At 37.9% G+C, this 27695-nt stretch overlaps 1 protein-coding gene and 1 non-coding gene across 3 annotated transcripts in view; one reads left to right on the plus strand and one right to left on the minus strand.

The window, feature by feature from the left end:
• LOC124613939 (2-amino-3-ketobutyrate coenzyme A ligase, mitochondrial) overlaps nucleotides 1-26446 on the minus strand; it is a 50135-nt gene extending 23689 nt beyond the window's left edge. Inside the window, exons 1-5 of one of the 2 annotated variants that reach the window (XM_047142691.1) lie at nucleotides 26264-26446; nucleotides 26085-26176; nucleotides 6533-6765; nucleotides 2625-2726; nucleotides 2260-2467 (exon numbers count right to left, since the gene is read on the minus strand). In XM_047142691.1, coding sequence (XP_046998647.1) covers nucleotides 2260-2467; nucleotides 2625-2726; nucleotides 6533-6765; nucleotides 26085-26121 — 580 coding nt within the window. In that variant the 5' untranslated portion in view covers nucleotides 26122-26176; nucleotides 26264-26446. Of the gene's footprint in view, nucleotides 1-2259; nucleotides 2468-2624; nucleotides 2727-6532; nucleotides 6766-26084; nucleotides 26177-26214 lie in introns of both variants that reach the window. The other variant, XM_047142692.1, reaches the window with a different exon arrangement.
• Nucleotides 13356-13430, plus strand: Trnas-uga. Its single transcript has one exon. It is a non-coding gene; the product is annotated as a tRNA-Ser (tRNA).
• Nucleotides 26447-27695: the final 1249 nt, after the last annotated feature.

Here is a 27695-nt window from a genome sequence, read left to right on the forward strand (position 1 = left end):
TGTATAAATTACCAGGACGACATTGTTGTCACTGGCTCCATCACAAACGAACATCTTCAAAATCTCCGCACACTTTTTCATGTCTTCCAGGCTGCCGGTCTTAAGTGTAATCTTCACAAATCAAAATTTTTTCAGGCATCTATCACATACTTGGGGTTTCAACTCTCTTGGGATGGTATTCGTCCACTTCAGCAAATTGTCGCTGCGATCGATGCCCTTCCTTGCCCTACATCTGTTAAGGAACTGCAGGCCTTCTTGGGGAAAATAGCATACTATCACAAGTTTTTACTGTCTGCTGCTTCAGTGGCTCAGCTGTCACATAAAAATGTGCCTTTTCACTGGTCCGCGTCATGCGATGTGGCTTTCTAGAAATTGAAGACTATGCTGAAACAGGCCCCGTGCCTGGCTACTTATCGACCAGGCCAACATCTTGTTCTAAGCAATCTCCTTTGTACGCTGATTGTACTTCCCAAATATTCTACCAATAAACTGAAGTCTATACCCTCCTTTACCCATGACTGAACCTACGTGATCATTCCATTTCACACCCCTCCAAGGTGTTACACCCAGGTATTTGTATGAGTTGGCCAATTCCAACAGTCACTCATTGGTATTATAGTCATAAGATACTACATTTTTTTCATTTTGTGAAGTGCACAGTTTTACATTTCTGAACATTTAAAGCAAGTTGCCAATCTTTGCACCATGCTGAAATCTTATCAAGACCTGACTGAATATTTATGCAGCTTCTTTCAGACAGTACTTCATCATAGACAACTGCATCATCTGCAGAAAGCCTGATGTTACTATTAATATTGTCTGCAACATCATTGATATACAACATGCACAGCAAGGGTCCCAACACACTGCCCTGGGGCACTCTTGAAATTATTTCTACATCTGACAATGACTCTCCATCCAAAATAACATGCTGTATACGCCCTACCAGAAAGTCAGTCCAATCACAAATTTCAATCAATGGCCCCTATGATAATACTTTTGATAATAAGCATAGGTGTGATACTGAGTCAAATTCTTTTTAGAAATCAAGAAATACTGCATCTACCTGATGGCCTTGATCCAAAGCTTTCAGTATGTCTTGTGAGGAAAGTGTGAGTTGGGTTTCACATGGTAGATGTTTTTGGAATCCTTGCTGACTGGCATTGAGAAGGTCATTCTGTTCAAGATACTTCATTATGTTTGAGCTCAGAATATTTTCTAAGATTCTACAACAAATCTTCTATCTTTGGGTCTGCCTGTTTTACAAATCTTTTTAAGAGTAATTTTGACCAAACTTTGTAGGTGATAAGCAGGAGAGATACTCTTCCATAATTATTTGGGTCTGTTTTGTTCCCCTGCTTGTGAAGTGGATGGATGAGTGGTCATCGCCATTCAAACGGTATTTGTTTAGTTCTCCAGATTTCTGTTATGATCTTGTTTATTATTTAATTTTTTTACTATTTAAGTTAAAGAGTTCTCAAACTCTTCTCCTGGATCTTTATAATCTACAATGATTTGGCGGCTCTTTTTTGGACTGTCTTCTTTTGAGCCACATTGTCTACTGAAGCATAGGCTGGATGGCTGATATATCTCCATTATTTAATACTTTTTATATATCAAGGATAACAAATACTGCTGATTTCAGCTGTTTCATTCATGTGAAACAATAAACAAGCTTTCCTATTTGTAGGACAATAAACAAATGTGTCCTTCTGCAAACACAGAAGCATTTGTTTCCCTCAAGCTATTTGTTATCCACCAAAGTAAGCTGCTATACAATCATGTGCATATCCATATGACAAAGTAAAAGAGTAAAATTGACATTTATTTATAAATCTACATAAATATACTACTCAAGGTACGCTACATAAGAGCAAACTATCAGACATTTTCAGCTCCATTTTCAAGGATTTCACAAATGAGCAGTTTGGATGGAGAGGCACTAAATTTATTTTTTTAAATTTATCTGGGAATCAAAACCCTGTCTCGTACTTTGGCAGCCTGTTAATTTTTTTCCAGTGTACTTCAGTATTTGTGATACCTCTCTATCACTATAAATACAAATAACAATCTCTTTCTTACTTACAGTGTGGTAAGATATATAACTGATTGCTATTTGATTCATCAAGTGTGAACATGTATTCAGTACACTGTTGCCTGAGAGCCAGTTTTCTAACAACTGCTGAGAAAAGGCATCATCAGATTCAATAAATTTCACTTGTTACAAACTGGTTGATTACACATATAGCACCTGAGTACCTGCCATATCTCTGTGTTTGTATCTGAACTTCTGTGCCTTGCAGAGACGTATACCATCAATGATGGAAGCATGGTTCAGTTCATCAGAAAGAACTGCATCTTTTGGTGTAAGCACTGACTCAAAAAAGCCACCATTTGCATCAAAACAACTGGGATACAATATAGTGTCTTCCTTACAATGGAAGTCTGCAATTTTCTTTTCTAGTTCCTGCAAGATTTGAAAATTTCCTTAGTATGCAGCACAATTCACATATCACATCTTAGACATTAATTTAGCAATGAAGAAACAAAACCCCACACTTGATTAAATAAGTTGGAATATAATAATGATTATGATGATGATAATAACAATATTAATTTCTTACCTTATGTATACTTTGTGTTCCACAAATGAAACGAACTGAACTCAATCCAGCACCATATTTTTCAAGAGCTGTTTTTGCTGCATGGACTACTTCTGGATGATTCTGAAAGAAAACAAATTACATTATCTCTATTAAATTAAGTGTACTTGTTATCATATAATGAATGTGTAATATTTATCTCCCTCCCCATGAACCATGGACCTTGCTGGTGGTAGGGAAGCTTGCGTGCCTCAGCGATACAGATAGTCGTACCGTAGGTGCAACCACAACATCTGTTGTGAGGCCAGACAAATGTGTGATTCCTAAACAGGAGCAGCAGCCTATTCAGTAGTTACAAGGGCAACAGTCTGGATGATTGACTGAACTGGCCTTGTAATATCACCCAAAACAGCATTGCTGCACTGGTACTGCAAACAGTACTGCAAACAGCTGAAAGCAAGGGGAAAGTACAGCCATAATTTTTCCTGAGGGTATGCAGCTTTACTGTATGGTTAAATGATGATGGCATCCTCTTGGGTAAAATATTCCTGAGGTAAAATAGTCCCCCATTTGGATCTCTGGGTGAGGACTATTTAGAAGGACGCCATTATCAGGAGAAACAAAACTAGTGTTCTACAGATCAGAGTGTGGAATGTCAGATCCCTTAATTGGGCAGGTAGGATAGAAAATTTAAAAAGGGAAATGGATAGGTTAAAGTTAGATATAGTGGGAATTAGTGAAGTTCAGTGTCAGGAGGAACAGTACTTCTGGTCAGATGAATACAGGGTTATAAATAGAAAATCAAATAGGAGTAATGCGGGAGTATGTATAACAATGAATAAAAAAAAAAGTAGGAACATGGATAAGCTACCACAAACAGCCTAGTGAACACATTATTGTAGCCAAGATAGACACAAAGCCCACCCCTACCACAATAGAACAAGTTTATATGCCAACTGGCTCTGCAGATGATGAAGAGATTGAAGAAATATATGATTATACAATACAAATTATTAAAATAGTCATGAGAGACAAAAATTTAATAGTCACAACTGGAATTGGATAGTAGGTAAAGGAAATAAATGTATGATGAGGTAAAAGAAATTATTCAAATAGTTAAGGGAGACAAAAATTTAATAGTTATGGAGGACTGGAATTCGATAGTAGGAAAGGGAAAGAAATGTATGATGAGACAAAAGAAATTATTCAAATAGTTAAGGGAGATGAAAATTTAATAGTCATGGGGAACTGAAATTCAAAGTCAGAAAAGGAAGAGAAGGAAAAGTAGTAGGTGAGTGTGGAATGGGGGAAAGGAATGAAATAGGAAGCCGCCTGGAAGAATTTTGCACAGAGCATAATTTAATCATCACTAACACTTGGTTTAAGAATCATGAAACAAGGCTGTATATGTGGAAGAGATCTGGAGACACCAGAGGGTTTCAGATTGATTATATAATGGTAAGACAGAGATTTAGGAACCAGGTTTTAAATTGTTAGACATTTTGAAGGGCAGATGTGGGCTCTGACCACAATTTATTGGTTATAAACAGTAGATTAAAACTGAAGAAACTGCAAAAAGGTAGGAATTTAAGAAGATGGGACCTGGATAAACTGAAGGAACTTGAGGTTGTAGAGAATTTCAGAGGGAGCATTAGGGAACAATTGACAAGAATAGGGAAAAGGAATATAGTGGAAGAAGAATGCGTAACTCTGAATGATGAAATACTGAAGGCAGCAGTGGATCAAGTAGGTAAAAGATGAGAGCTAGTAGAAATCCTTGGGTAACATAAGAAATACTGAATTTAATTGATGACAGGAGAAAATATAAAAATTCAATAAATGAAGTAGGCAAAAAGGAATACAAATGTCTCAAAAATGAGATCAACGGAAAGTGCAAAATGGCTAAGCAGGAATGGCTAGAGGACAAATGTAAGGATGTAGAAGTATACATCACTAGTGATATGGTAGATGCCACCTACAGCATAATCAAATAGAGCTTTGGATCACGAAAGAACATACTGTATGAATATCAAGAGCTCAGATGGTAAACTAGTCCTAAGCAAAGAAGGGAAAGCTGAAAGGTGGAAGGAGTATATAGAGTGTCTATATAAGGGCAATGTACTTGAAGGCACTATTACAGAAATGGAAGAGGATGTAGATGAAGATGAGATCGGAGATATAATTATGAGTGAAGAATTTGACAGAGCACTGAAAGACCTAAGTAGATACAAGGCCGCAGGAGTAGACGACATTACGTTAGAACTACTGACAGCCTTGGGAGAGCCAGCCATGATCAAACTCTTCCATCTGGTGGGAACGATGTATGAGACAGGGGAAATACTCTCAGACTTCAAGAAGAATATAATAATCCCATCTCCAAAGAAAGCAGGTGCTGAGAGGTGTGAAAATTATCGAACTATCAGTTTAATAAGTCATGGTTGCAAAATACTAACATGAATTGTTTACAGATGAATGGAAAAACTGGTAGAAGCCGACCTTAGGAAAGATCAATTTGGATTTCATAGAAATGTAGGAACATGTGAGGCAATACTGACATATGACTTTTCTTAGAAGCTAGGTTAAGGAAAGGCAAATCTACATTTCTAGCATTTGTAGACTTAAAGAAATTTTCACAATTTGTTTGGAATACTCTCTTTCAAATTCTGAAGATGCAGGTGTAAAATAACGGAAATGAAAGGCTATTTACAATTTGTACAGAAAACAGAAGGAGCTTGTAAGAGTTGAGGGGCATGAGAGGGAAGCAATGGTTGAGAAGGGAGTGAGACAGAGTTGTAACCTAACCCCACCTCCCGTGTTATTCAATCTGTACACTGAATGAGCAGTAAAGGAACCAGGAAAAATTTGTAGTAGGAATTAAAATTCAGGGAGAAGAAATACAAACCTTGAGGTTCACCAATGACATTGTAATTCCGTCAGAGACAGCAAAGGGCTTGGAAGAACAGCTGAACAGAAAGGGTAGTCTCCTGAAAGGAGGTTACAAGATGAACATCAACAAAAGCAAAACAAGGATAATGGGATGTAGTCGAATTAATTCAGGTCATGCTGAGGGAATTATATTAGGAAATGAGACACTTAAAGTAGTACATGAGTTTTGCTATTTGGGCAGCAAAATAACTAAGGATGGTCATAGCAAAGAGGGTATAAAATGTAGACTGGTGATGGCAAGGAATGAGATTCTGAAGAAGAGAAATTTGATAACATCGAGTATAGATTTAAGTGTCAGAAAGTCTTTCGTGAAAGTATTTGTATGGAGTGTAGCTATATATGGGTGTGAAACATGGATGATAAACAGTTGACACAAGAAGAGAATAGAAGCTTTTGAAATGTGGTGCTACAGAAGAATGCTGAAAATTAGATAGGTAGATCACATAACTAATGAGGAGGTACTGAATAGAATTGGGGAGAAGAGGAATTATGGCACAGCTTGACTAGAAGAAGGGATCGGTTTGTAGGATGCAATCTGAGGGATCAAGGGATCACCAGTTTAGTACTGGAGGGAAGCGTGAAGGGGGAAAAGTCATATAAGGAGACCCGGAGATGAGTACTTGAAGCAGATTCAGAAGGACGTAGTTACTCGGAGATGAAGAGGCTTGCACAGGATAGAATAGCATGTAGAGCTGCATCAAACCAGTCTTTGGACAGAATACCACAACAACAGCAATATTTATAATTTTGTGGTACCTCTCAGGAAACCATGTATCACTGCTAACTGTGAAGATGATTTTGTTTAGTTTGAACGTACCTGAAGTATTGCTGTATGACAGAATTACTATACAAGAATAAGTAAAAAATAACTATTATTAATGAGTGTAGTGTTACAGCTGAAATAATAAAATAAAAGTATGAAAGCATAGATTGCATAGTTATAAAATCCGTAGATAATTTGTATGCAACTGCACTATACTTACTGATAAACCAAGATAATTATTGGCACAGAAATTCAGTATCTTAGTGTTTTGACCAGCAACACTGATCAAAGTGCTTTGGCTCGATGTGATAATCCTTTCCTCCTTCCATGTACCAGCTGCTTTTATGTTATTTATTTCCTCACGTAAAATGCTTTTAAGGTGTTCACTTGCATTTGAATGCACACTCCGATACAGTGCTACATCCTTGGACTGTATGAGAAAACGTGATGTCACTGTGGGCATCGAAAACGCAAATATTAAAACATTAAGACTAACATTTTCTCCTTCTGTTACATGCACCTGTGCATGCTTGCATGTGTGTGTGTGTGTGTGTGTGTGTGTGTGTGTGTGTGTCTGAAGAGTGCTTCATTCACAAAGACGAGTGATCCCTTAAAACAAGAAATTTTATCAAAGAAGTTCAATGATTTTTAATTAAATTTACCTTGCATTTACAGCATACAGTGTTTTCTAAGAGCCATCAGCTTTAGCATTTGTCCTTTTTCTCATGTTCTCTCTCATACCCCTGCACCCAAGGAGAAACTCTCATCTCTACAGACAATATGTTACCTCATTAAAACCATGCTTGCTATATTTTGGTCATTTTGCTTCCCTTTGCAGTTGTCCAATGCTTTGAAACTGTTTGTTACATGTTAGCTGTACCTAATTTTGTGCTTAGTAGAACATTGGCAATTGACTGTTTCTTTTATTACATACAAAGTTTGTGATTTTATATAGGTCATTAGAGTACAATGCCATGGTAGGTCAGAATGGCCAAATAAAACTGGCCTGTAAAGTATTTATACTTACAGTAAGACTGATGCAGGGCTAACCCATGTTACTGAAGTTGTGGTTTTTATTCACTACAGGGTCTGTTTTGTGCCTTTTGCCATTAAGTTTTGCACTGCAGACTTTGCTGGAGGTTTTGCCAAAACACTTCCAAATTTAAGCTTTTACACAAACAGTTCCAAACACATATTCCATTAATTGTACTTTGTATAACACTCAGCAATGAACAGACACTGTTTTATCATGAGCACCATTTTGTGTTACGTTCAACTAGTCATCAGCCACATCTGCTCCTCTCACAAACTCAAAAATAATGACACAACCAAGTACTCAGAACAGAGCATGTGAGAGATGTGTATGAGCATACATGCAGCAACAACCAATTGGTGCACTGAAACCATGATTTCCAGCATTTTCTGGGAGTGCAGTTCTTCTGTTCATTAAAAAGGGTCAATTACATATAATTTTCTGGGCCAGTTTTATTTTTCCTTCCCTATATAGTGTCTGCTGCAAAACTCAGATAGGACAGATATTTGTATGAGAAAGACTGAACTCATATCCTTTGGTACAGACTGTTTTATTCATTTATTCATTCATCATAACCTGTAGATCCCACTATGAAGGAAAAACTGCAAAGATGTGATGAAATAGAAATTTCAAAGATGTGGAATGAGTTAAAAATGGAGAGAACACGCTCCTGCTTAATTTGAGTGCAGTGTGCTGGCCGCTGCATTGCCTTGTTCCTTGGGAACTCATCAATATACACATAAATGATGTGACGCACTCACTCAGTTCAATGAGATCTACTCCACAACTGTGTGAGTCCTTTCCTGGATTTCAACCATGATATTATGATGTGTAGCATACATTTGACTCTTCAGACACACCCACAAGAACAAGTCAGGGCAGTAAAATTGGGTGATTGTTCTGGCCTATCAAAGTCTCCAAATCTGTAAAAAAACAACCAGGAAAATGATGCCCCAACATATACATCAACTGATAGGCTGTATGAGATCTTTCACAATCCTGTTGGAACCATACGTCGCTGTTCAACTTTGGAAGGAGGAAGTCATTTAACATTAGGATGTAGTGATCCCTAGTAACTGTTACTGAACATAAATAAAGATCCTCAAAAGAATATGGACCAATGATGCCACACAAAACCATGTTGCACTACACAGTCACACGTTCACAGTACAGGGGCTTCTCTCACAACTGAGGAGATTTATCTCACCTATGTGGTACCCAGTATCTGTAATGCTGTTTACTTCCACCACAATCTAGATAAAAATGGATGTCACCTGACATCAATTTATATTTTCATATCTGCAGGTTTTCTGCTAAAAATTGAAGGAAATGCAAGCTGAAATCTACCAGGCAGTTTTATCTTGCTTATTTAGTTTCTGTATGACCTACAATTTGTATCGGTAACTGTACAGGTTATCATGGATGATGGCAGGTAACATTCCACTGTTCTTAGTGCCAAAGCATATCTGGCAGCAGAAGGATGAGGATTTTAGATGAGTGCTTGATGCGCCTCCTTTGCTTGCTCTGCAGACCACTATCTTCCATTTCCCTGGACTTTCCTTCTTTTCTCAAGCTGCAGTCATCTTGAATTGTTGCACCAATTGTACAGTTATTGAAAGATCCAGGACCTTATCATGTTGTTTCAATTTGCACAGTGACAAAAGAGTCACTGAATTGTGATTGGAGACTCATTATGTTTGAAATATGCTCAAGGTAAATGCTTGATGCTCTGAACCCCTTCGGGCCATAATTACAAATGGCCGTCCTTCCTCAATATGCAGTGTGCATGTACGTTTCATGCAGCTGCAAGACGGGCACCATACTGTGTGACTCAGATCATACTGTTCATTCTACTAGATCTTGTATTAAAATCCTGCTGTTTATCTTCTGTTAGTAGTTTAATATTGAAATGTCAATATTAATATTTATCATTGAACAACAGTTATTGACACACTATAAATAAAGGGCTATGTAGAAACAGTATTTCTATAAGTCATTTGGCTACAAGAAATATTCAACCCTCAAAGTTATACAAGAACTGACTATAAAGATATTTTTTAGTTTTCTTTTGAATTTATTAGACTTTTCAATGTCTTGCTTTACATCAGTAGGGAGTTTGTTGAAGAATTTCGAAGTGAAGTGCAAGAACCCACCATGAACTCAAGAAGAGAAGGCATAGGCCTACTGCACATGGGAATAACTTTTTGTCTTGTATTTTGGCTGTCTAAAGTATAATTTGATTGAAACTGATTTCTATCATTAGCAACAAACACCACCAATGAGTAAATGCACTGGAGAGAAACTATAAAAAATTTGTCTTAGCAAATGAAACTTTATGTACAACTTGGACTTAAATATGGATCATGACAAGCAAGAGACCCAGGTTTGAGTCGAAGTTTGATAGTAATTTTCATTTGCTGTAACATACCAATGTCCCATAAGAAGTGGACTGAAGCTTGAATCATAATAATGTGTAGCAGAAGAACATTTGTGACTAGCTTTACTTTGAACATCTAGCAAAGATGTCATATCACAATCTTCTAAAGTGCTCATTTCTTAAAGGTTGCAGATAGAACTTCTGAAATGGCAACTAGCAGTATTCCTCTGGCACAATGAGTATTGTGTATGCTTGTGAACTAGGTGACAGATAGATACCACCTATATGAAAATTAAGGATGCCTTTGGGGAAAAAGAGAAGCAGCTATATGAATATCAAGAGCTCAGATGAAAAACCAATCCTAAGCAAAAGAGGGAAAGCTAAAAGATGGAAGGAATATATAAAGGGTCTATACTATGGAGATGAACCTGAAGGCAATAACAGAGAAAGGGAAGAGGAGATAGATGAAGATGAGGTGAGAGATACGATAATGTGAGAAGAATTTGACAGGGCTCTGAAAGTATGAGAACTTGACAGACCTCTGAAAGATCTAAGTCAAAACAAGGCCCTGGACGTAGATGATATTACATCAGAAGCACTGATAGCCTTGGGAGAGCCAGCCATGACAAAACTCATTCACCTGGTTTGCAAGATGTATGAGACAGTCAAAGTACCCTCAGAATTCAAGAAGAATATAATAATTCCAATTCCAAAGAAAGCTGTCCTGAGAGGTCTGAAAATTATTGAACTATCAGTTTAATAACTCACGGTTACAAAATACACAAATCAAAAATAGTTTTGCATCATCTCGGTTCTGAGAGTTCTGGAATCTGTACAGAAAATTGGAACAAAGATCAACATTAACATCATTTCTGACCTTTTTATTGCTCATGAAAACCACACATTGCATGTTGTACCACCATACAGTGAGACCTTCAGAAGTGGTGGTCCAGACTGCTGTACACTCTGGTACCTCTAATACCCAGTAACACATCCTCTTGCATTGATGCATGCCTGTATTTGTCGTGTTATACTATCCACAATTTCATCAAGGCACTGTTGGTCCAGATTGTCCCACTCCTCAATGACAATTCTATGTAGATCCCTCAGAGTGATTGGTGGGTCACATCAACCATAAACAGCCCTTTTCATTCTATACTAGGCATGTTCAATAGGGTTCATGTCTGCAGAACATGCTGGTCACTCAAGTCGAGTGGTGTCGTTATCCTGAAGGAAGTTATTCACAAGATGTGCATGATGGGGGCACAAATTGTCATCCATGAAGATGAATGCTTCACCAATATGCTGCTGATATGGTTGCACTATCAGTTGGAGGATGGAATTCACATATCGTACAGCCATTAAGGTGCCTTCCGTGACCACCAGCGGCGTATGCCGGCCCCACATAATGCCACCCCAAAACAGCAGGGAGCCTCCACCTTGCTGCATTCACTGGACAGTGTCTCTAAGGCGTTCAGCCTGACCAGATTGCCTCCACAAACATCTCTGACAATTGTCTGGTTGAAGGCATATGCGACACTCATCACTGAAGAGAACATGATGCCAATCCTGAGCAGTCCATTCAGCATGTTTTTGGGCCCATCTGTACTGCACTGCATGGTGTCATGGTTGCAAGGATGGACATTGCCATGATTGTTGAGAGTGAAGTTGTGCATCATGCAGCTTATTGCACACAGTTTGAGTTGTAACATGATATCCTATGGCTGCACGAAAAGGATTATTCGACATGGTGGCGTTACTGTCAGGGTTCTTCCAAGCCATGTGGTCATCCACTGCAGTAGTAGCCCTTAAGCAGCCTGAGCAAGGCATGTCATCTGTCTCTCTGTATCTCCTCCATGTCCGGACAGCATTGCTTTGGTTCACTCCGAGACGCCTGGACACTTTCCTTGTTGAGAACCCTTCCTGGCACAAAGTAACAATGCGGACATAATTGAACCACAGTATTGACTGTCTAGGCATGGTTGTACTACAAATAACATGAGCTGTGTACCTCCTTCCTGGTGCAATGACTGGAACTGATCAGCTGTCAGACTCCCTCTGTCTAATAGGTGCTGCTCATGCATGGTTGTTTACATCTTTGGGCAGGTTTAGTGACATTTCTGTAGAGTCAAAGGGACTGTGTCTGTGATACAATATCCACAGTCAACATCTATCTTCAGGAGTTCTGGGAACTGTGGTGGTGCAAAACATTTTTTGATGTGTGTGCTAATATGAATTTTTTACAGACAAATGGAAAAACTGGTAGGAGCTGACTTTGGGGAAGACTGGTTTGGATTCCAAAGAAATGTAGGAACATGCAATGTAATACTGACCCTATGAGTTATCTTAGAAGATAGTTTAAGGAATGGCAAACCTGTGTTCATAGCATTTGTAGACTTAGAAACAGCTTTTGACAATGTTGATAGGAATACCCTCTTTGAAATTTTGGAGGTGCGGGGGTAAAATACAGGGAGCAAAAGACTATTTACAACTTGTACAGAAACCAGATGGCAGTTATGAGTCAGTGGGCATGAAAGGCAAGCAGTGATTGAGAAGGGAGTGAGACAGGATTGTAGCCTGTCTCTGATGTCATTCAATCTGTACATGAACAAGCAGTATAGAGAACCAAAGAAAAGCTTGGAGTAGGAATTAAAGTTCAGGTAGAAGAAATAAATACTCTGTTTGCCAATGACACTGTAATTCTGTCAGATACAGTAAAGGACTTGGAAGAGCAATTGGACATAATTGACAGTGTCTTGAAAGAAAGATATAACATGAACATCAACAAAAGTGAAACAAGGATAACGGAATGTAGTCGAATTAAATCAAGTGATGCTAAGGGAATTAGATCAGGAAATGAGACACTTAAAGAAGTAGATGAGTTTTGCTATTTGAGCAGTAAAATAACTGGTTGAACTAGAGAAGATATAAAGTGTAAAAGTATTTCTGAAGAAGAGATTTTTTTTAACATAAAAAATAGAGTCATTGCTGAAGGTATTTGTCTGGAGTGTAGCAATGTATGAAAGTGAAATATGGATGATAAACAGTTTATACAAGAAGAGAATAGAAGCTTTTGAAATGTGATGCTAGAGACAAATATTTTGAAGATCAAAACGGTAGATCATATAAATGATGAGAAGATACTGAATAGAAATAGGGAGACAAGAAATTTGTGTCACGACTTGACCAAAAGAAAGGAATAGTTGATGGAACACATTATGAAACATCAAGAGATCATCAATTTAATATTGGAGGGAAGTGTAGGGGGTGGGGAGCAAACATCATAAAGGGAGACCAAGAGATGAATACAGTAAGCATATTCATAAGCATGTGGGTTACAACAGTTATTGAGAGCTGAAGAGCCTCGATCAGCATAGAGGACCCGAGTTCAAGTCTCGGTCCGGCACACAGTTTTAATCTGCCAGGAAGTTTCACATCAGCGCACACTCCACTGCAGAGTGAAAATCTCATTCTGGAAACATCCCCCAGGCTGTGGCTCAACCATGTCTCCGCAATATCCTTTCTTTCAGGAGTGCTAGTTCTGCAAGGTTCGCAGGAGAGCTTCTGTAAAGTTTGGAAGGTAGGAGACGAGGTACTGGCAGAAGTAAAGCTGTGAGGATGGGGTGTGAGTCGTGCTTGGATAGCTCAGTTGGTAGAGCATTTGCCCGTGAAAGGCAAAGGTCCCGAGTTCAAGTCTCGGTCCGGCACACAGTTTTAATCTGCCAGGAAGTTTCACATCAGTGCACAATCCGCTGCAGAGTGAAAATCTCATTCTGAATGCATTGGTTATAAGTGTTTGCTGAGGAAACTTCTACTACTTATTTCTTATTACAGATATATAACTGATTTCTTTTTCTCCCCCCCCCCCTCCCCCGCCCACCTCCTACCCCCTCCCCCCACCTCCTCATATACCAGTTGCTTCTAATTTGTCTAGCAAGATATCATATTGGACTGTATTGAGTGCCTTCAATAAGCCCAAGTTTACTTCTATTGTACTATTGTTTCTGTTGAGACCCATTACAATATTTTCAATGACTGCATAATAGCTGATTCTGTACTCATGCCTTTGCAAAAACTGTGTTGGTTTACAGACAAAAAATTGAAAAGACAAAGCCTCACACAAATTCTTGCATGGCATGAGATAACTGAATTTCATTAACAAAATGAAAAAAAAAAAAAAATCGAACAAATGAAACAGGTGAAAGGGAATGAAATGAGCCAAAAAATGAGATTGACAGAAAATGCAAAAGAAGCTAAGCAGAAAAGACTAAAGGACTAATGCAAGACTGTAGAAGCATGCATAACTGGGATGAATTCAGATGCTGCTTATAGGAAGATTAAAGAGATTTTTGGAGAAGTAAGTGGCAGCTGTGCGTGTATCATGAGCTCAGATGGCAACCCAGTACTGAGCAAATAAGGGAAAAGTGGAAGGTGGAAGGTGTACAGGGAAGGGCTGTATAAGGGAAATGAACTTGAAAGCAATATCATAGAAAGAGAAGAGGAATTATATGAAGATGATATGAGGGATATGATACTATGAGATGAATCTGACAGAGCACTGAAGGACCTAAGTCAAAACAAAGCCCCGGAATAGATGACATTTCCTCCGGATTATTGAGATTCATGGGAGAGCCACCCATAACAAAACTATTCTACCAGTTCTCTAAAATATGTGAGACAGGCAAAATACCCTCAGACTTCAAGAAGAATTTAATAATCCCAATTTCAAACATGGCAGTTGCTGACAGGTGTGGATATTGTTGGAGATATGTGAACTACATATTTTTTCAGTATAGATAGTTGTGTATAGGATACATTTTGCTGAGAGCATTAGGCCTCTGTGAAATGGTATTCTATGATTATTGAGTGGCAGTGAGATCTTGTGCATGGCCTATATGTAAAATGAGCTATGTGTTAATAAAATATAAGTTTCTATTTTCTCGCTAAACAATTTTTCCACATTATTTTGCTGTGCTAAACTAAAGAATTGAACAAGTTATCGGCCCATCATTGAATTAAAGTAAACTAATAAATTTCCTGGTGATGAGTTTTCATGCAAAAGTGTGCAGAAGTTTTAGCTTCAGTGTGCGTATGGTGAATAAATGTGACTGTTAATATGAGTACAACATAGGTACCACAAATTGCATGGCTTTCAGGTTGCAAGAATTATGCAACTTGAAAATTTGCCACTGAGATGTATTTGCACTTGGATAACCTGCAGGATGTCATAAAAGGTACACTGAAATCTATAGAATCAAGTTTTTCTGTTAAGGATTGGAATGCAAAATCAAAACTAATCCTTTTGATTGATCCAGTAAAATCTGTTCAAATGGAAAAAGGCTACATCAGCAAAGGAGCTATTGGACAAACTGAATGCATTAGAAGATTGAGGTTTTGCTAGAAATGTAGGATTACTTTGTGAGCTGATAAATACAAGATTGAACAAGTGCAAAGGCATGGATGAATGTGTGAATAAAATAATTTCAATCTCAAATATTGTAAGGGATATCAGTTTTGAAATTGCAGAAGAATGGATTGGCACTTTATTCTTAGCTGGACTACCAGAGAAATATTCACCTATGATTATGGGTTTGGAAAATTCGGGAATACCCATTACACAGATAGCGTGAAGGTTAAGATTCTACAGAAGGTGAAAAATGAGTCAGATGCTTATGCTCCAAAGACAGAACAGGACTGGCTTTATCCTCTAAATACAAGAAGAAGAAGCCAATAAAATGTTTCAGATAGCAGAAGACTGGACATTTTTTGTCCAATTGTAATGAAAGGTTGAGTATTAAAGAAAAGAAACCAACAGCTATTACTGAACAGTCACTTCAATAACTCTTGGTTGCAAAATAAGTCACAAATTATTTACAGAAGAATGGAAAAACTGACAGAAGCTCACTGTTTTCGAAATCAGATGCCCACTTCTTCAGCACCAATATATAGTCTGTAAGGTTTGCTTAATTTTTTCCTGGTATTTTGCAATTCCCTTTGTAGATATTTTTCCATGAGACACAGTTACTTACTGTCTTTAACTTGTTCACAGAAGCAAACTGGACAACCCTTATAGTGTTATTACTAGTTTCATTGTGCAGACATTCCTTACCAGACACACTTCTGAAAGCATGTTCTCCAATCAGTTTGGCATTGTAGTCACCGCGGACTATTTTGGAGTCACATCTATTATTCTATCACAAATCACATGTAACTTATCAGAAAAACCATATCTTCATCTCATTTATCTGTTGGTGCATATACGTTCACGAAGTTCACATTGTGAAATTTGCCTTTGATAAGGAGGGTACATATTCTTTCACTATGTGGAGTGAAAGCAATAACAGATCCACACATGTTCTTGGAGACTAAAAACCCAACTCCAACTCCTGTTGTCTTTCATATTTCCCGGAATAATATAGGCAGAATTTATGGTTATGAATCTCACCTATTCAATCTGACTTCCTGAAGTGCAACAATACCCATTCCACACCTTAGCTTCTCTTCCACAATATTATTTATAGCTCCTATCTGCAACAGTGTATGAACATTCCATGTTCCAAACTTAAGCATTGGTATATCCATATTCCTGTTCCTTCATAAGGGCAGTCTGGCATTTCTTGTTAAATTATTCATGATTATATGCTTTTTACAAGTCAGGTGTATTGAGCCTGCACTCAGCCCTAACCTGGGGAACCAGGTTTTCATTTGAGACAGTTAGACAACTTAGTCTTTTGGGCCCCCTTACCCTGTTGTGAGGGACACGCTTCATCTGGCTCCTCTGCTGGGGCCAATTCAGCTTTTGTGACCCAGAAAGCAGCTATGCTACTTCCGGTATAGCCCCAGCTTCTTCAGAGCTCACAACCCTCCCCATCTGGCATGTAAGGTGCCTCCGACAAGATGGTGTCCCCTGAAGAGGAATTATTGTACAATACACTTTGATATTTTCTATTCCTTTAATGATTAAATGAAAGTAAAACTATTATTATTATCTGATAAATTTTCTTGATTCACTAGGTTGACCTATTTTTGGTAAATTGTGTATATTTTCAGTACCATTGCTCCATTGTGTAAAATTCAAGGGTAGCTACATCTGAATTTGTCATTCAATGTAATATTCAGTGAACAAACCAAATGAATCAGAATTAATTACACCAACACACTATTCATAGCATTTTATTCATATAATATACAACTTGTATCTCAGAGACATTATGTCCAGAAATCACAAACAAACTGCACCTGGTGGGTGGAGTATCACGAAGGAAAATGAAGACTGATAGTAGCATACAGGTAACTTTGATCTACATGAGGGTTAAGACTATGCTTACAAGAAACTGTGATAATCAACCCAAGAGAGTAAAATGTCTAGGTTACAGCAGAAATGTACATTATAGGGAAATGTCAATTACATATAGCTACCACCTTACTGTTACTTCTGTAAATTGAAAACATAGATTTGTAATGAATCTCATGCCTTCATGTTTAGCACTGTCCATCTGACACCAAACTGGATGGGGAAAATATTACAGTTGCAAACAACTGTATTTAACCTATATAAATTGTATATTCAGGTACAGGCAACCACACAAGTGGATTCTTGAAACAGGAAAATGATGACATGGACAAAGAGGCACTGCATGTGCCGATGTACACCAATGGCAGTGAACAAGTGCTTCAGAGCCTGTGTGGTGATGAAACACTGTTGTCAACAGGATACAGTTCTAGTGAGCAGTGCTAAGATCTTATTGGGAATTTTTACAAAGGGCAAAATGGGATCACTGATATCTCAATTATTAGACTGTACAGCAAGGGCCCCAATTTCATAAAAGCAATTGAGAAAATAATTGTATTGAATGACAGAGATTTCAAATATCTCATGTCAAATTGCTTCTATGACACTACAGCACAATTGGATAGATAAAAAACCTACTCATCATGTGGTGGCAGGGAACAACACATACATAAGTTAAGGAAGTGTGCAAGCTTTCAGAGCTAGTGGCTCCTTCTCCTGACAGAAAGGTTGAGGGGGAAGGAAGAGGAATGAAAGAAAAGGACTGGAAAGGTTCAGGAAATGGGGAGAGTTTCAGAAAAGTCACCCAGAATCCCATCTTACTGAATGGGATGAGATGGAAAGACTGACTCTTGGAGACTGCACCAGTGCAGTTTGCAACAAGCAATCTTTTCTGCTTGTCGTGTCCTGTAAGTCTCCTCTGACCTAGTGCTACAGTCAATTTTTTCCGAAATTCTCCTCATTTCCTATACCATGCCAGTCCTTTTCTTCACTCCCAGTTTTGTTCCCTTCAACCATTCTGTCACAAGGTTGCAAATTTCCCTAATTTTTATATGTTTTCCCCTGCTGCTGCTTGGCGAGTAAATTTTTTTTATCTATCCAATTACACTACCGGCCAGTAAAATTACTACACCAAGAAGAAATGCAGATGATAAACAGGTATTCATTGGACAAATACATTATGCTAGATCTGACATGTGATTACATTTTCGTGGAATTTGGATGCATAGATCCTGAGAAATCAGTACCCAGAACAACCACCTCTGGCCATAATAATGGCCTTGATACACCTGGGCATTGAGTCAAACAGAGCTTGGATGGTGTATACAGATACAGCTGCCTATTCAGCTTCATCACGATGCCACAGTTAATCAAGAGTAGTTACTGGCATATTGTGACGAGCCAGTTGCTCGGCCACCATTGACCAGACTTTTTCAATTGGTGAGAGATCTGGAGAATGTGCTGGCCAGGGCAGCAGTCGAACATTTTCTGTATCCAGAAAGGCCCGTACAGGACCTGCAACATGCGGTTGTGCATTATCCTGCTGAAATGTAGGGTTTCGCAGGGATCAAATGAAGGGTAGAGGCATGGTTCGTAACACATCTGAAATGTAACTTCCACTGTTCAAAGTGTCATCAATGCGAACAAGAGGTGACCGAGACGTGTAACTAATGGCACCCCATACCATCACGCCGGGTGATGTGCTAGTATGGCGATGACGAATATATGCTTCCAATGTGCGTTCACCGTGATGTCGCCAAACACGTATGCGACCATCAGGATGCTGTAAACAGAACCTGGATTCATCTGAAAAAACGAAGTTTTGCCATTCTTGCACCCAGGTTTGCCATTGAGTACACCATCGCAGGCCTGTCTGTGATGCAGCATCAAGGGTAACCTCAGCCATTGTCTCCAAGCTGGTAGTCCATGCTGCTGCAAACATCATCAAACTGTTCGTGCAGATGGTTGTTGTCTTGCAAACATCCCCATCTGTTGACTCAGGAATTGAGACATGGCTGCACGATCCATTACAGCTATGTGGATAAGATGCTTGTCATCTCGACTGTTAGTGATACGAGGCCATTGGGATCCAGCACGACATTCCGTATTACCCTCGTGAACCCACCAATTCCATATTCTGCTAACAGTGATTGGATCTCGACCAACACGAGCAGCAGTGTCACAATATGATAAACTGCAATCACGATAGGCTATAATCTGACGTTTATCAAAGTCGGAAACGTGATGGTACACATTTCTCCTCCTTACACAGGGCATCACAGCAATGTTTCACCAGGCAGTGCTGGTCAACTGCTGTTTGTGTATGAGAACTCGGTTGGAAACTTTCCTCATGTCAGCACATTGTAGGTGTCACCATTGGTGCTAAGCTTGTGTGAATGCTCTAAAAAGCTAATCATTTCCATATCACAGCATCTTCTTCCTGTCGGTTAAATTTCGCATCTGTAGCATGTCATCTTTGTGGTGTAGCAATTTTAATGGCCAGTAGTGTATATCAGTTTTCAAAAATTGATTATTTTTGTTGATATATTACTTCTCTAACATGAGTGATTACTTGACTCAAATGCCATAAACAGTTGTTGATTCTACAAGAAAACACTAAAGTGTCATCATTTACATCATATATTAAATTTATGTAACTAGGCAATAATTTTTTCTTCTACTATTATTCTGTCTCTCACTGACAGTATATTCTTTTATATTTATTGCTGAGTTTTGTAATCAGTAATAGACATAGAAACATCCAAGGGTTTGGCAGGAAAAGCTTTTGACCAAATTAAGCAGTTGATGGGGTAATGGAGAAAGTGACTGTATGTGTGGATTAGAATACTGATTTTATCTGGAATAGTTCTGATCTGGAGCACCTTGAATTACTGATGTCCAGTTTTGATTCAACAGCAACAGATAACTTGTCTATATTTAAATGTCTGTTATGAAAAAAATGTGAGCTCAATAATATATCGTTTACCTGAACATGATGATCAATTGGCAGCTGTAAAGCATCCCCACCAGCCAGGTTTATGTACTCATAAGAGGGTAAAAGTAAAATATAACAGAAATTTAAATGCTGACTCAGATACACTGTTTAGTGAGAATTTATGAGATGAAAATGAGGAAGAACTTTATCCAGAGCACTCAATTGATGAGAAATTTAATACTTTCCTAAAACATTCTTACACCATTATCAATCCAGTTTCCCTTTACAATGGGTAAGAAAAAATTACAGTTAAAGCCAGGGCATGGGATGTTTAACATCTGAGATCCATATACCTTGCACTAAGAAGAGAGGGCTATATTTAATGCAAAGCACTATCTCTAATAAAGACTTAAAGTGCACTATGAGCAATACTGAAAAATTCTTCACTGTGTTACCGCAAAGGCAAAAATAGTGTATTATGCATAAAAATAATCAAATTTCCCAAAATAAATCTGTCTGCTAGTAGTTATGCAGTTGAACAATATGTAAATGCTGGGAATACAAAATTATTATGCACAAGCAATCAGTACTCGTCAGCTTTCTGAGCAAAGGAGAAATAAATCCTAGCATAGCTTTGCAGGTGATGTCATTGATCTAATCTAGTCTTAACACACCCAAAATACCTAAGTCAGTGAAAAATTTTGTCCTGAAAGTGACCAGTCGGCCGCTATGTAAATGATGGGAAAATACAAGCAAATACCTTACTTACATATGGCGTTCTGAGGGGAGAAATGAATAGGGTCTACAAGTATGACTGCAGGTGGTGCCATCGATCTTGCCTTACTGATTGCCAAATTATGTAGGTCAGTGTAAAGTAGTTTCTGGTTGCTCTTTTAGACTTCTTAAACAGCTGTCAAGTCTTTTATATTTGAGGATATTGCAGATTTCTCACAACTAAGTTTTGCATATGGCAATAAAGCTCAATTATTTATGCAAAATTCCTGTTCTCTTTTAGACGGAATGGCATTTTAACTGAAATGCAGTTTGGCTTTTCTACAGGGTTCTGTATTGAGAAAGCAATACATGATCTCACAAACTCAACTCTAGTACAACTGAACAAGAAAAATTGTCTTGTCGCCTCTTTCTGTGAATGTGCCAAGGCTTTTGATTGTGTAGATCATAAAATTCTACTAACAAAACTAAACTAGAATGGCATTAAACACTTACCCTTGCATGGATTGAGTCTTATCTTAACAATAAGTGGCACAGGATGACACTGGCTGATGGTACATCAAGAATAAGATTAAACCCAGCTCAGAGAAAGCATTACATATAGTTTTTCACCAGGTCCAGTGCTCAGCCAACACATGTTCTTGGTCTACATAAATGATTTAGCCAGGACACTGGATAACTTCTGAGAAGCTGTAATGCTTCATATGTTTCATATGTTTATTTATTAGGCATTCAGCATGTTTACCACACAATTGGCTTTGTCAAAATACATTTTACATATTTCATAAAGGTATAGCTGTTACTAACTTTTACATTATACGTTATGCATACATATACATACATCTTTTTAGTAGTTAGTAATTTGTACATTTTACTCACATCATCATTTTACATATCCATAAATACATATAAATACATAAAATGATTGCTAATGGCATAAATATATTGATGAATGGTCCAAATACATACAAGACAGACACTGACTGGAAAAGAATGGGACAAGCTGAAACTGGTTCATAAACAACAGATTAACTTCTAATCCTGCAAAAACTTATGTTACACAGTGCCAAACAATTAAAAATAACTTACAAGTGCTGGAGAAAGATGTCAACAGTCATACATTACATGAGTTTCCATGAGTTAAATTTATGGCTTTCAGACAGAAAATAAACTGTGGTGGCACTGGCATGTGGCTATGGTAACCAAATAACTCATTCTGAGCGCTTTGCACTTAGGAGTCTCTTTCTCATTGTGTTGACCCACAGACAGGATTACTAGTAGAGAATACTTCACATACTTTCAGTAAATAGTGTCTTATGATATAATTCTGTGGGGCATTTTACATAAAATGAAAATGGATTTAATTTACTGAGGTGTGCAATTAGAATGTTGGGTAAAAGCTGAACATCTCATAGAAGTCTCTCCAGAGACCTGGGAAATTTTACTCCAATATGCCACTACATCTGCTCACTAATAGTATTTGTGATTAATAACAAGATTAAATTTAGGATGAACTCTGCAATTCTTATTCACATTACTACAATTAAAATTTATTTTCACTTTGATTATACACCTCTCTCTAGGGTTCAAAATGGAATGATATACTCAGTTGCAAAAATGTGTGATAGGGTATTGATAGAAATCAGGCAGGAAATTAAAAATCTCCACTTATTCAAAAACGATATAAAAGGATATCTCATTAGCCATTCCTCCTATAATTTAAGAGAAAATGTGGCATTTGTTTGGTATCTGATGTTTCTTCCTATTGAGCGCATCTGGCATGCTGTTGAGGAGTATGCTCACATTTGTGTATTCAACCACAGTACAATGACAACTTCTGTTACCAATGGACTAATTTAGACCAAAGTTTCCATTGTATTTTGTGTGTGTTGTATGTTGTGTGTCAAGTACAAGTTATTTCTACTTTATCTGAATGCAATTTAACTAAGGCATCCATCACTCCAAATATATGATTTACAAGTTCTGTCATGCACTTCAACAGTTGCATTTGTTATTTTTGTGGTCTTCAGTCCAAAGGCTGGTTTTCTGCACATCTCCATGCTAGTCTACCATGTGCATAACTATTGCATAACTATTGCAAACTATATCTGTTTGAAACTTCTTACTGCAGTCAAGTTTTGGTCTCCCCTCATACACACACACACACACACACACACACACACACACACACAAACACACACTCTTTCTTCGATAACTGAACTGACAATCCTTGATTTCTCAGGATGTGTTCAGTCAACAGGGGATAATAAAGAATACTTTCCCTCATTTCCTTTTCAGGGGACAGATACAGTTTTTTGTCACAGTATTATTATAAAAACACACCTCTGTGTTAAGGATGATCTTAGTAGTCAGATTAAATCAGAGAATATGGCTGTTGAGGTTGAACAGAGTCAGATCAGGATGGACAAGGCTCATTTTTGCGGAGAGTTTGACATTTGTAATACTGCTCTGAATAACAGGATTTCAGCTTCTAGTCATATTGTGCCATAAATTACTTTTCATCCCAGTTTGACTCAACACCTCATCATTAGTTAAGTGAACTACCCATCTAATATTTAGCATTCCTCTACAGCACCATATTTAAAATGATTCTATTATCTCCTTCCCTGAACTGTGTATCATCCACATTACACTTCCATACAAGGCTGCACTTCAGACACATATCTTCAGAACAGATTTCTTAATTATTAAATTGATATTCAGTATTAAAAAAATTCTCTTTTTTGCATCTACTTTCCTTGCTATTGCCATCCACATTTTAAATCCTCTTCACATTGGACATAATCAATAATTCTGCTGCCAAAATAGCAAAATTCATTAAAAGCTTTTAGTGTCTTGTTACCTCCTCTGATGACCTCAGCACCATTTTATTTAATTGGATTATAATCCTTTTGCTGTTTACTTTGTTGACATTCATTTCATAACCTCTTTTCAAGACTCAGTCCATTCCATTCATTCCCAGTCCTTTGCCATTTGTAAAAGAGTTATGGTGTCATGAGCAAATGTTAAAGTTTTTATTTATTTTCCCTCAGTTTTAATTCCCTTTCCAAATTTGTCCTTGCTTTCCTCCACAACTTGCTCAGTGTACAGATTGAATTATATCAGGGGTGCGCAAAATGCCTATTTCATTCCCTTCTTAACTCCTGCTTTCTGTCATGTTGTTTGACTCGTATATCTGCTGTTTGTTTTCTGCACAAATTGTGATTAACCTTTTTCTAATTTATTGCCTGCTGCCTTCAGAATTTCAAAGAATGCATTCCAGTCACCTTTGTCTAAAGCTTTCTCTGAATCTATAAATGCTGTAAACATTTTGCCTTTCTTTACTCTATCATGTAAGATAAACTGATAAACTGTAGGATGAGTATTGCTTTACATGCTCCTACATTTTTCCAGAACCCAAACTAATTACCCCCCCCCCCCCCCCAACAAACAGTCTTTCCAATATTTGTACATAGTTTATGTCAGTATTTTGCAACAGTGGCTTATTAAACTAACTCTTCATTAATATCTTCACCTGTCAGCATTTGCCTTTTATGTAATTGGAATTATTATATTCTTCCTGAAGTCTGAAGGTATTTCATCTGTCTCATTAACCTTCCACATGATGTGGAGTAATTTAGTTATAGATGGCTCTCCCAACAATCTCTCAGTTGTCTACTCCAGTGGTTATTTTTAGGCTTAGGTCTTCCAGTGCTCTGTCAGATTCCACTCACAGTATCTAATTTCCCATTCAGTATTCACCTGTCCCTTTTTCTGGTTCTATAATATTGTGTTAAAGTTCATTTACCTTGTAGCCCTTCAATATATTCCTTCCACCTTTCAGATTTCCCTTCTTTGCTTAGTACTGGCTTGGCATCTGAGCTTTTGGTATTCATACAGATCTCTTTAATTTTCTAATAGGTGGCATGTATCATTCCCCTGGTCATGCATATTCTGCATACAGCCTTGCATTTGCTCTCCAACCACAACTACTTAGCCATTTTTGTAGTTTCTGCCAATCTCATTTTTTAGACATCTTTATTTTATATTGTCCATATTATTTGCTTCATTTTTATATTTTCTTCTTTCAGCAATTAAACTCAGCATCTTATGTGTTATCCAAGTTATCTATTCAGCTTTGCCATTTTGCCTATTCGATCATATGCTGCCCTTACAATTTCATCTGTCAAAGCTGCTACTTGGTTTGTCAGTATTATGTATAATACTGGATCCTTTACAGGATCTTGCATTCATGTGACAATTTATTTGTTTCTGTTGGATTTCTCACTGCTAAAGTTATTTGTGAAACAAAGATCAGTCAGATGGGAGTTATAGCCGAGGTTAACACTGAATCAGGACGTTTTATTTTCTTTAATACATCTGAACATATTATTTACTGATTGCTTCTAGTTAATTTCTCTATTTTGGACTTACAGATGAGAGAGTGAGGAAAGGACCTGAATAAAAGTTAAACTAGTGTAGTTTTAATATGAACTGTACAGGTGTGCCACAGAAGATCCTACACCATTCAAACGTCGGGCAGTTTCTTCTAGTGCGGGAAGAAAGTATATGTTGACTGTGTATTTCAACAAATGTAATTTCCAACAAATGCGAATGCTGGTAACAGAATGACAATGATAAGGTAACAGAATGACAATGATAATAACAGTTTGGCTAACTGGAAAAAGGATTCGCCAATGTCTCTTGTAATATCAAAATATTCCCGTCTTTGGGTTATGGGAACGGATACTTTCTACAAGCTCACCCCGAAAAAAAAAATGTAAATAAAATAAAATATACCGTAATATCGCAATTGTGTAATTGTTATTGAAGAGAAGTGCGGACTGGTATTTTTGACTCGTCAAACTTCTTGAGAAATCCGAAATTTGCTTGCATTGTGTATACGTTACCTAGAATTTGAAAGACACGTTATAAGTGTTCGAGGACAATCTGCTAGAGTTTAAAGTACCTAAGCCAGCTACTTACGGTCGTTAAAAACTGCACCGCACTCTGAGCTCAACAGGTGGCTGTCACGTCATCAACTGACATCGTCTAAACAAAATTTTTAGAAACTGAACGTTTATTTTTAGTTATACAGACGATCCTGAAATATGTAGAGATAATAACAGCAGCATACCTATCAAAATATCAGACTAATATTAGGGTCTAATCCTAAAAAAAAGCAAATGCGCACTACGACGATGACTGATGAATCTAGCGTAGTGAAACATAAGCTCGTATTTTTGTTAGTCTTCAATGCCTTATTGTAAACAGGACAAAAGTCAGTGTTGTTTTCATCATAGTTGTGAAACATCGACATCCCTATTGACTTCACTACTGTCTGGAAATAAAAGAGAAGCTCCAGTTCAAATTGCTTTTGTTGGACAAAAAAATCAGCACTTACAGCATTGAAACGACTTAGCTGCCGCCAGAACCGTCATTCTGTCGTCTTAAGGACGGCAGTGGTGCTACATATGAGTAGCACGCTCCGAGGATCTGCAACGGAATTATTGTTGTCCGAGCGCAGTGGAACAGGACTCCTGAGGTACAGTCACGCAGTATATAAACTCATCAAAAACATACCGTACTTTATTGCTACGATGACACCGATACAACTGTGCACGTATGACTGAAATCACAATGCTATGGAAAGCAGAGAGCCATCTGATTCGAGAAATTCTGTTACGTTTTTTTGTCTTTCACACGACTACACGAAGCGATCGCGAAAACACATTTCTCGCAGCAGCTAGGAACTTATTTGTCTGTTTTTCTCTTCGGCACGGAGCGGTCACGCCCACTGAGAACAAGTTTCTTCAAGGTGATCGCCGCGAACTCGAAGCGAGAGAGAGGAAAAACAAAAACTGCGGCAAGCGCTGGAGGGCTGTGGGGTTTCTTGTGACATTCAGCTTCGTCATTTCAGTTAAAATACCATTCCGTCGAAAAGAGAACAGGAATTCTGCGTGAATCACTGAACTTCATTACCGTACGCAAAACTTAGGCGTGAGAAATCTGCAAGACCTTCAAAGATAAAAGACTTACTTTTCCGTAAATAGGCTATATATCTTGACAGCTGTTTAGAAAGTCTAAAAGAGAAACCGGAAACTACTTTACACTGACCTATATAATTTGGCAATCGGGAAGGCAAGATCAACGGCATCATCTGTAGCCGTACATATAGACCCTATTCATTTCTCCCGCCCTCAGAACACCGTTTGTCAGTAAGGTATTTGCTTGTACTTTCCTGTCATTTACAGAGTGACCGACTGATCACTTTTAGGAGAAAATTTTTCAGACTCACGTACTTTGGGGGAGTTAAGGCAAGGTTAGATCAATGACGTCCCCTGCAAAGCTATGATAGGATTTATTTCTCCTTTGCTCAGAAAGCTCACGAGTACGGATGGCTTGTGCATAATAATTTTGTATTCCCAGGATTTATGTATTGTTCAACTGCATAACTACAAGCAGACAGTTTTACCAATCAACTGCATGTGCAACACCAGTAAAATCAAATATTAACGTTGGTTGGTATGCCTTTCATATACCGGTCCAGTACAATAGGCCTGCAGTATAATATGTGGCATTTTACCAAACAGTTCGATATGACTTACCGAGTTTAATAATACACTACAAAGTTTCTTCTCTGGTTACACTACGCTGAACGAGGTTTAAGAATTGTCGTGAGCATACCTCCAGATTGCGCGGGTAAGTTCGACATGGACAATACTGGAGAAAAAAAAAAAATTGACCACGCCATTGTTTAATAACTCACCTAAGATTCGCTTAAATTGATTTAGGAAAACACCGGAAAGCCTGACGTTGGAAGACCTGCCCAGGATATGAATCTGCGTTTACAGAAAATGAATTCAGTCTGTTAACCATTGAGCCGTTTCCCGAAGTTGGCTACAACAGACTTAGGGCTGAAAACTCCTGATTGTAAGTTCGAGTATGGTACTATTGCAACACCATATTGCATGTTAAACCTCATACTTTACCAGCCGACCCATTCTTGAAATTT

Source organism: Schistocerca americana, chromosome 4, assembly GCF_021461395.2.
Source record: "Schistocerca americana isolate TAMUIC-IGC-003095 chromosome 4, iqSchAmer2.1, whole genome shotgun sequence".
NCBI classification, from domain to species: Eukaryota; Metazoa; Arthropoda; class Insecta; order Orthoptera; family Acrididae; genus Schistocerca; species Schistocerca americana.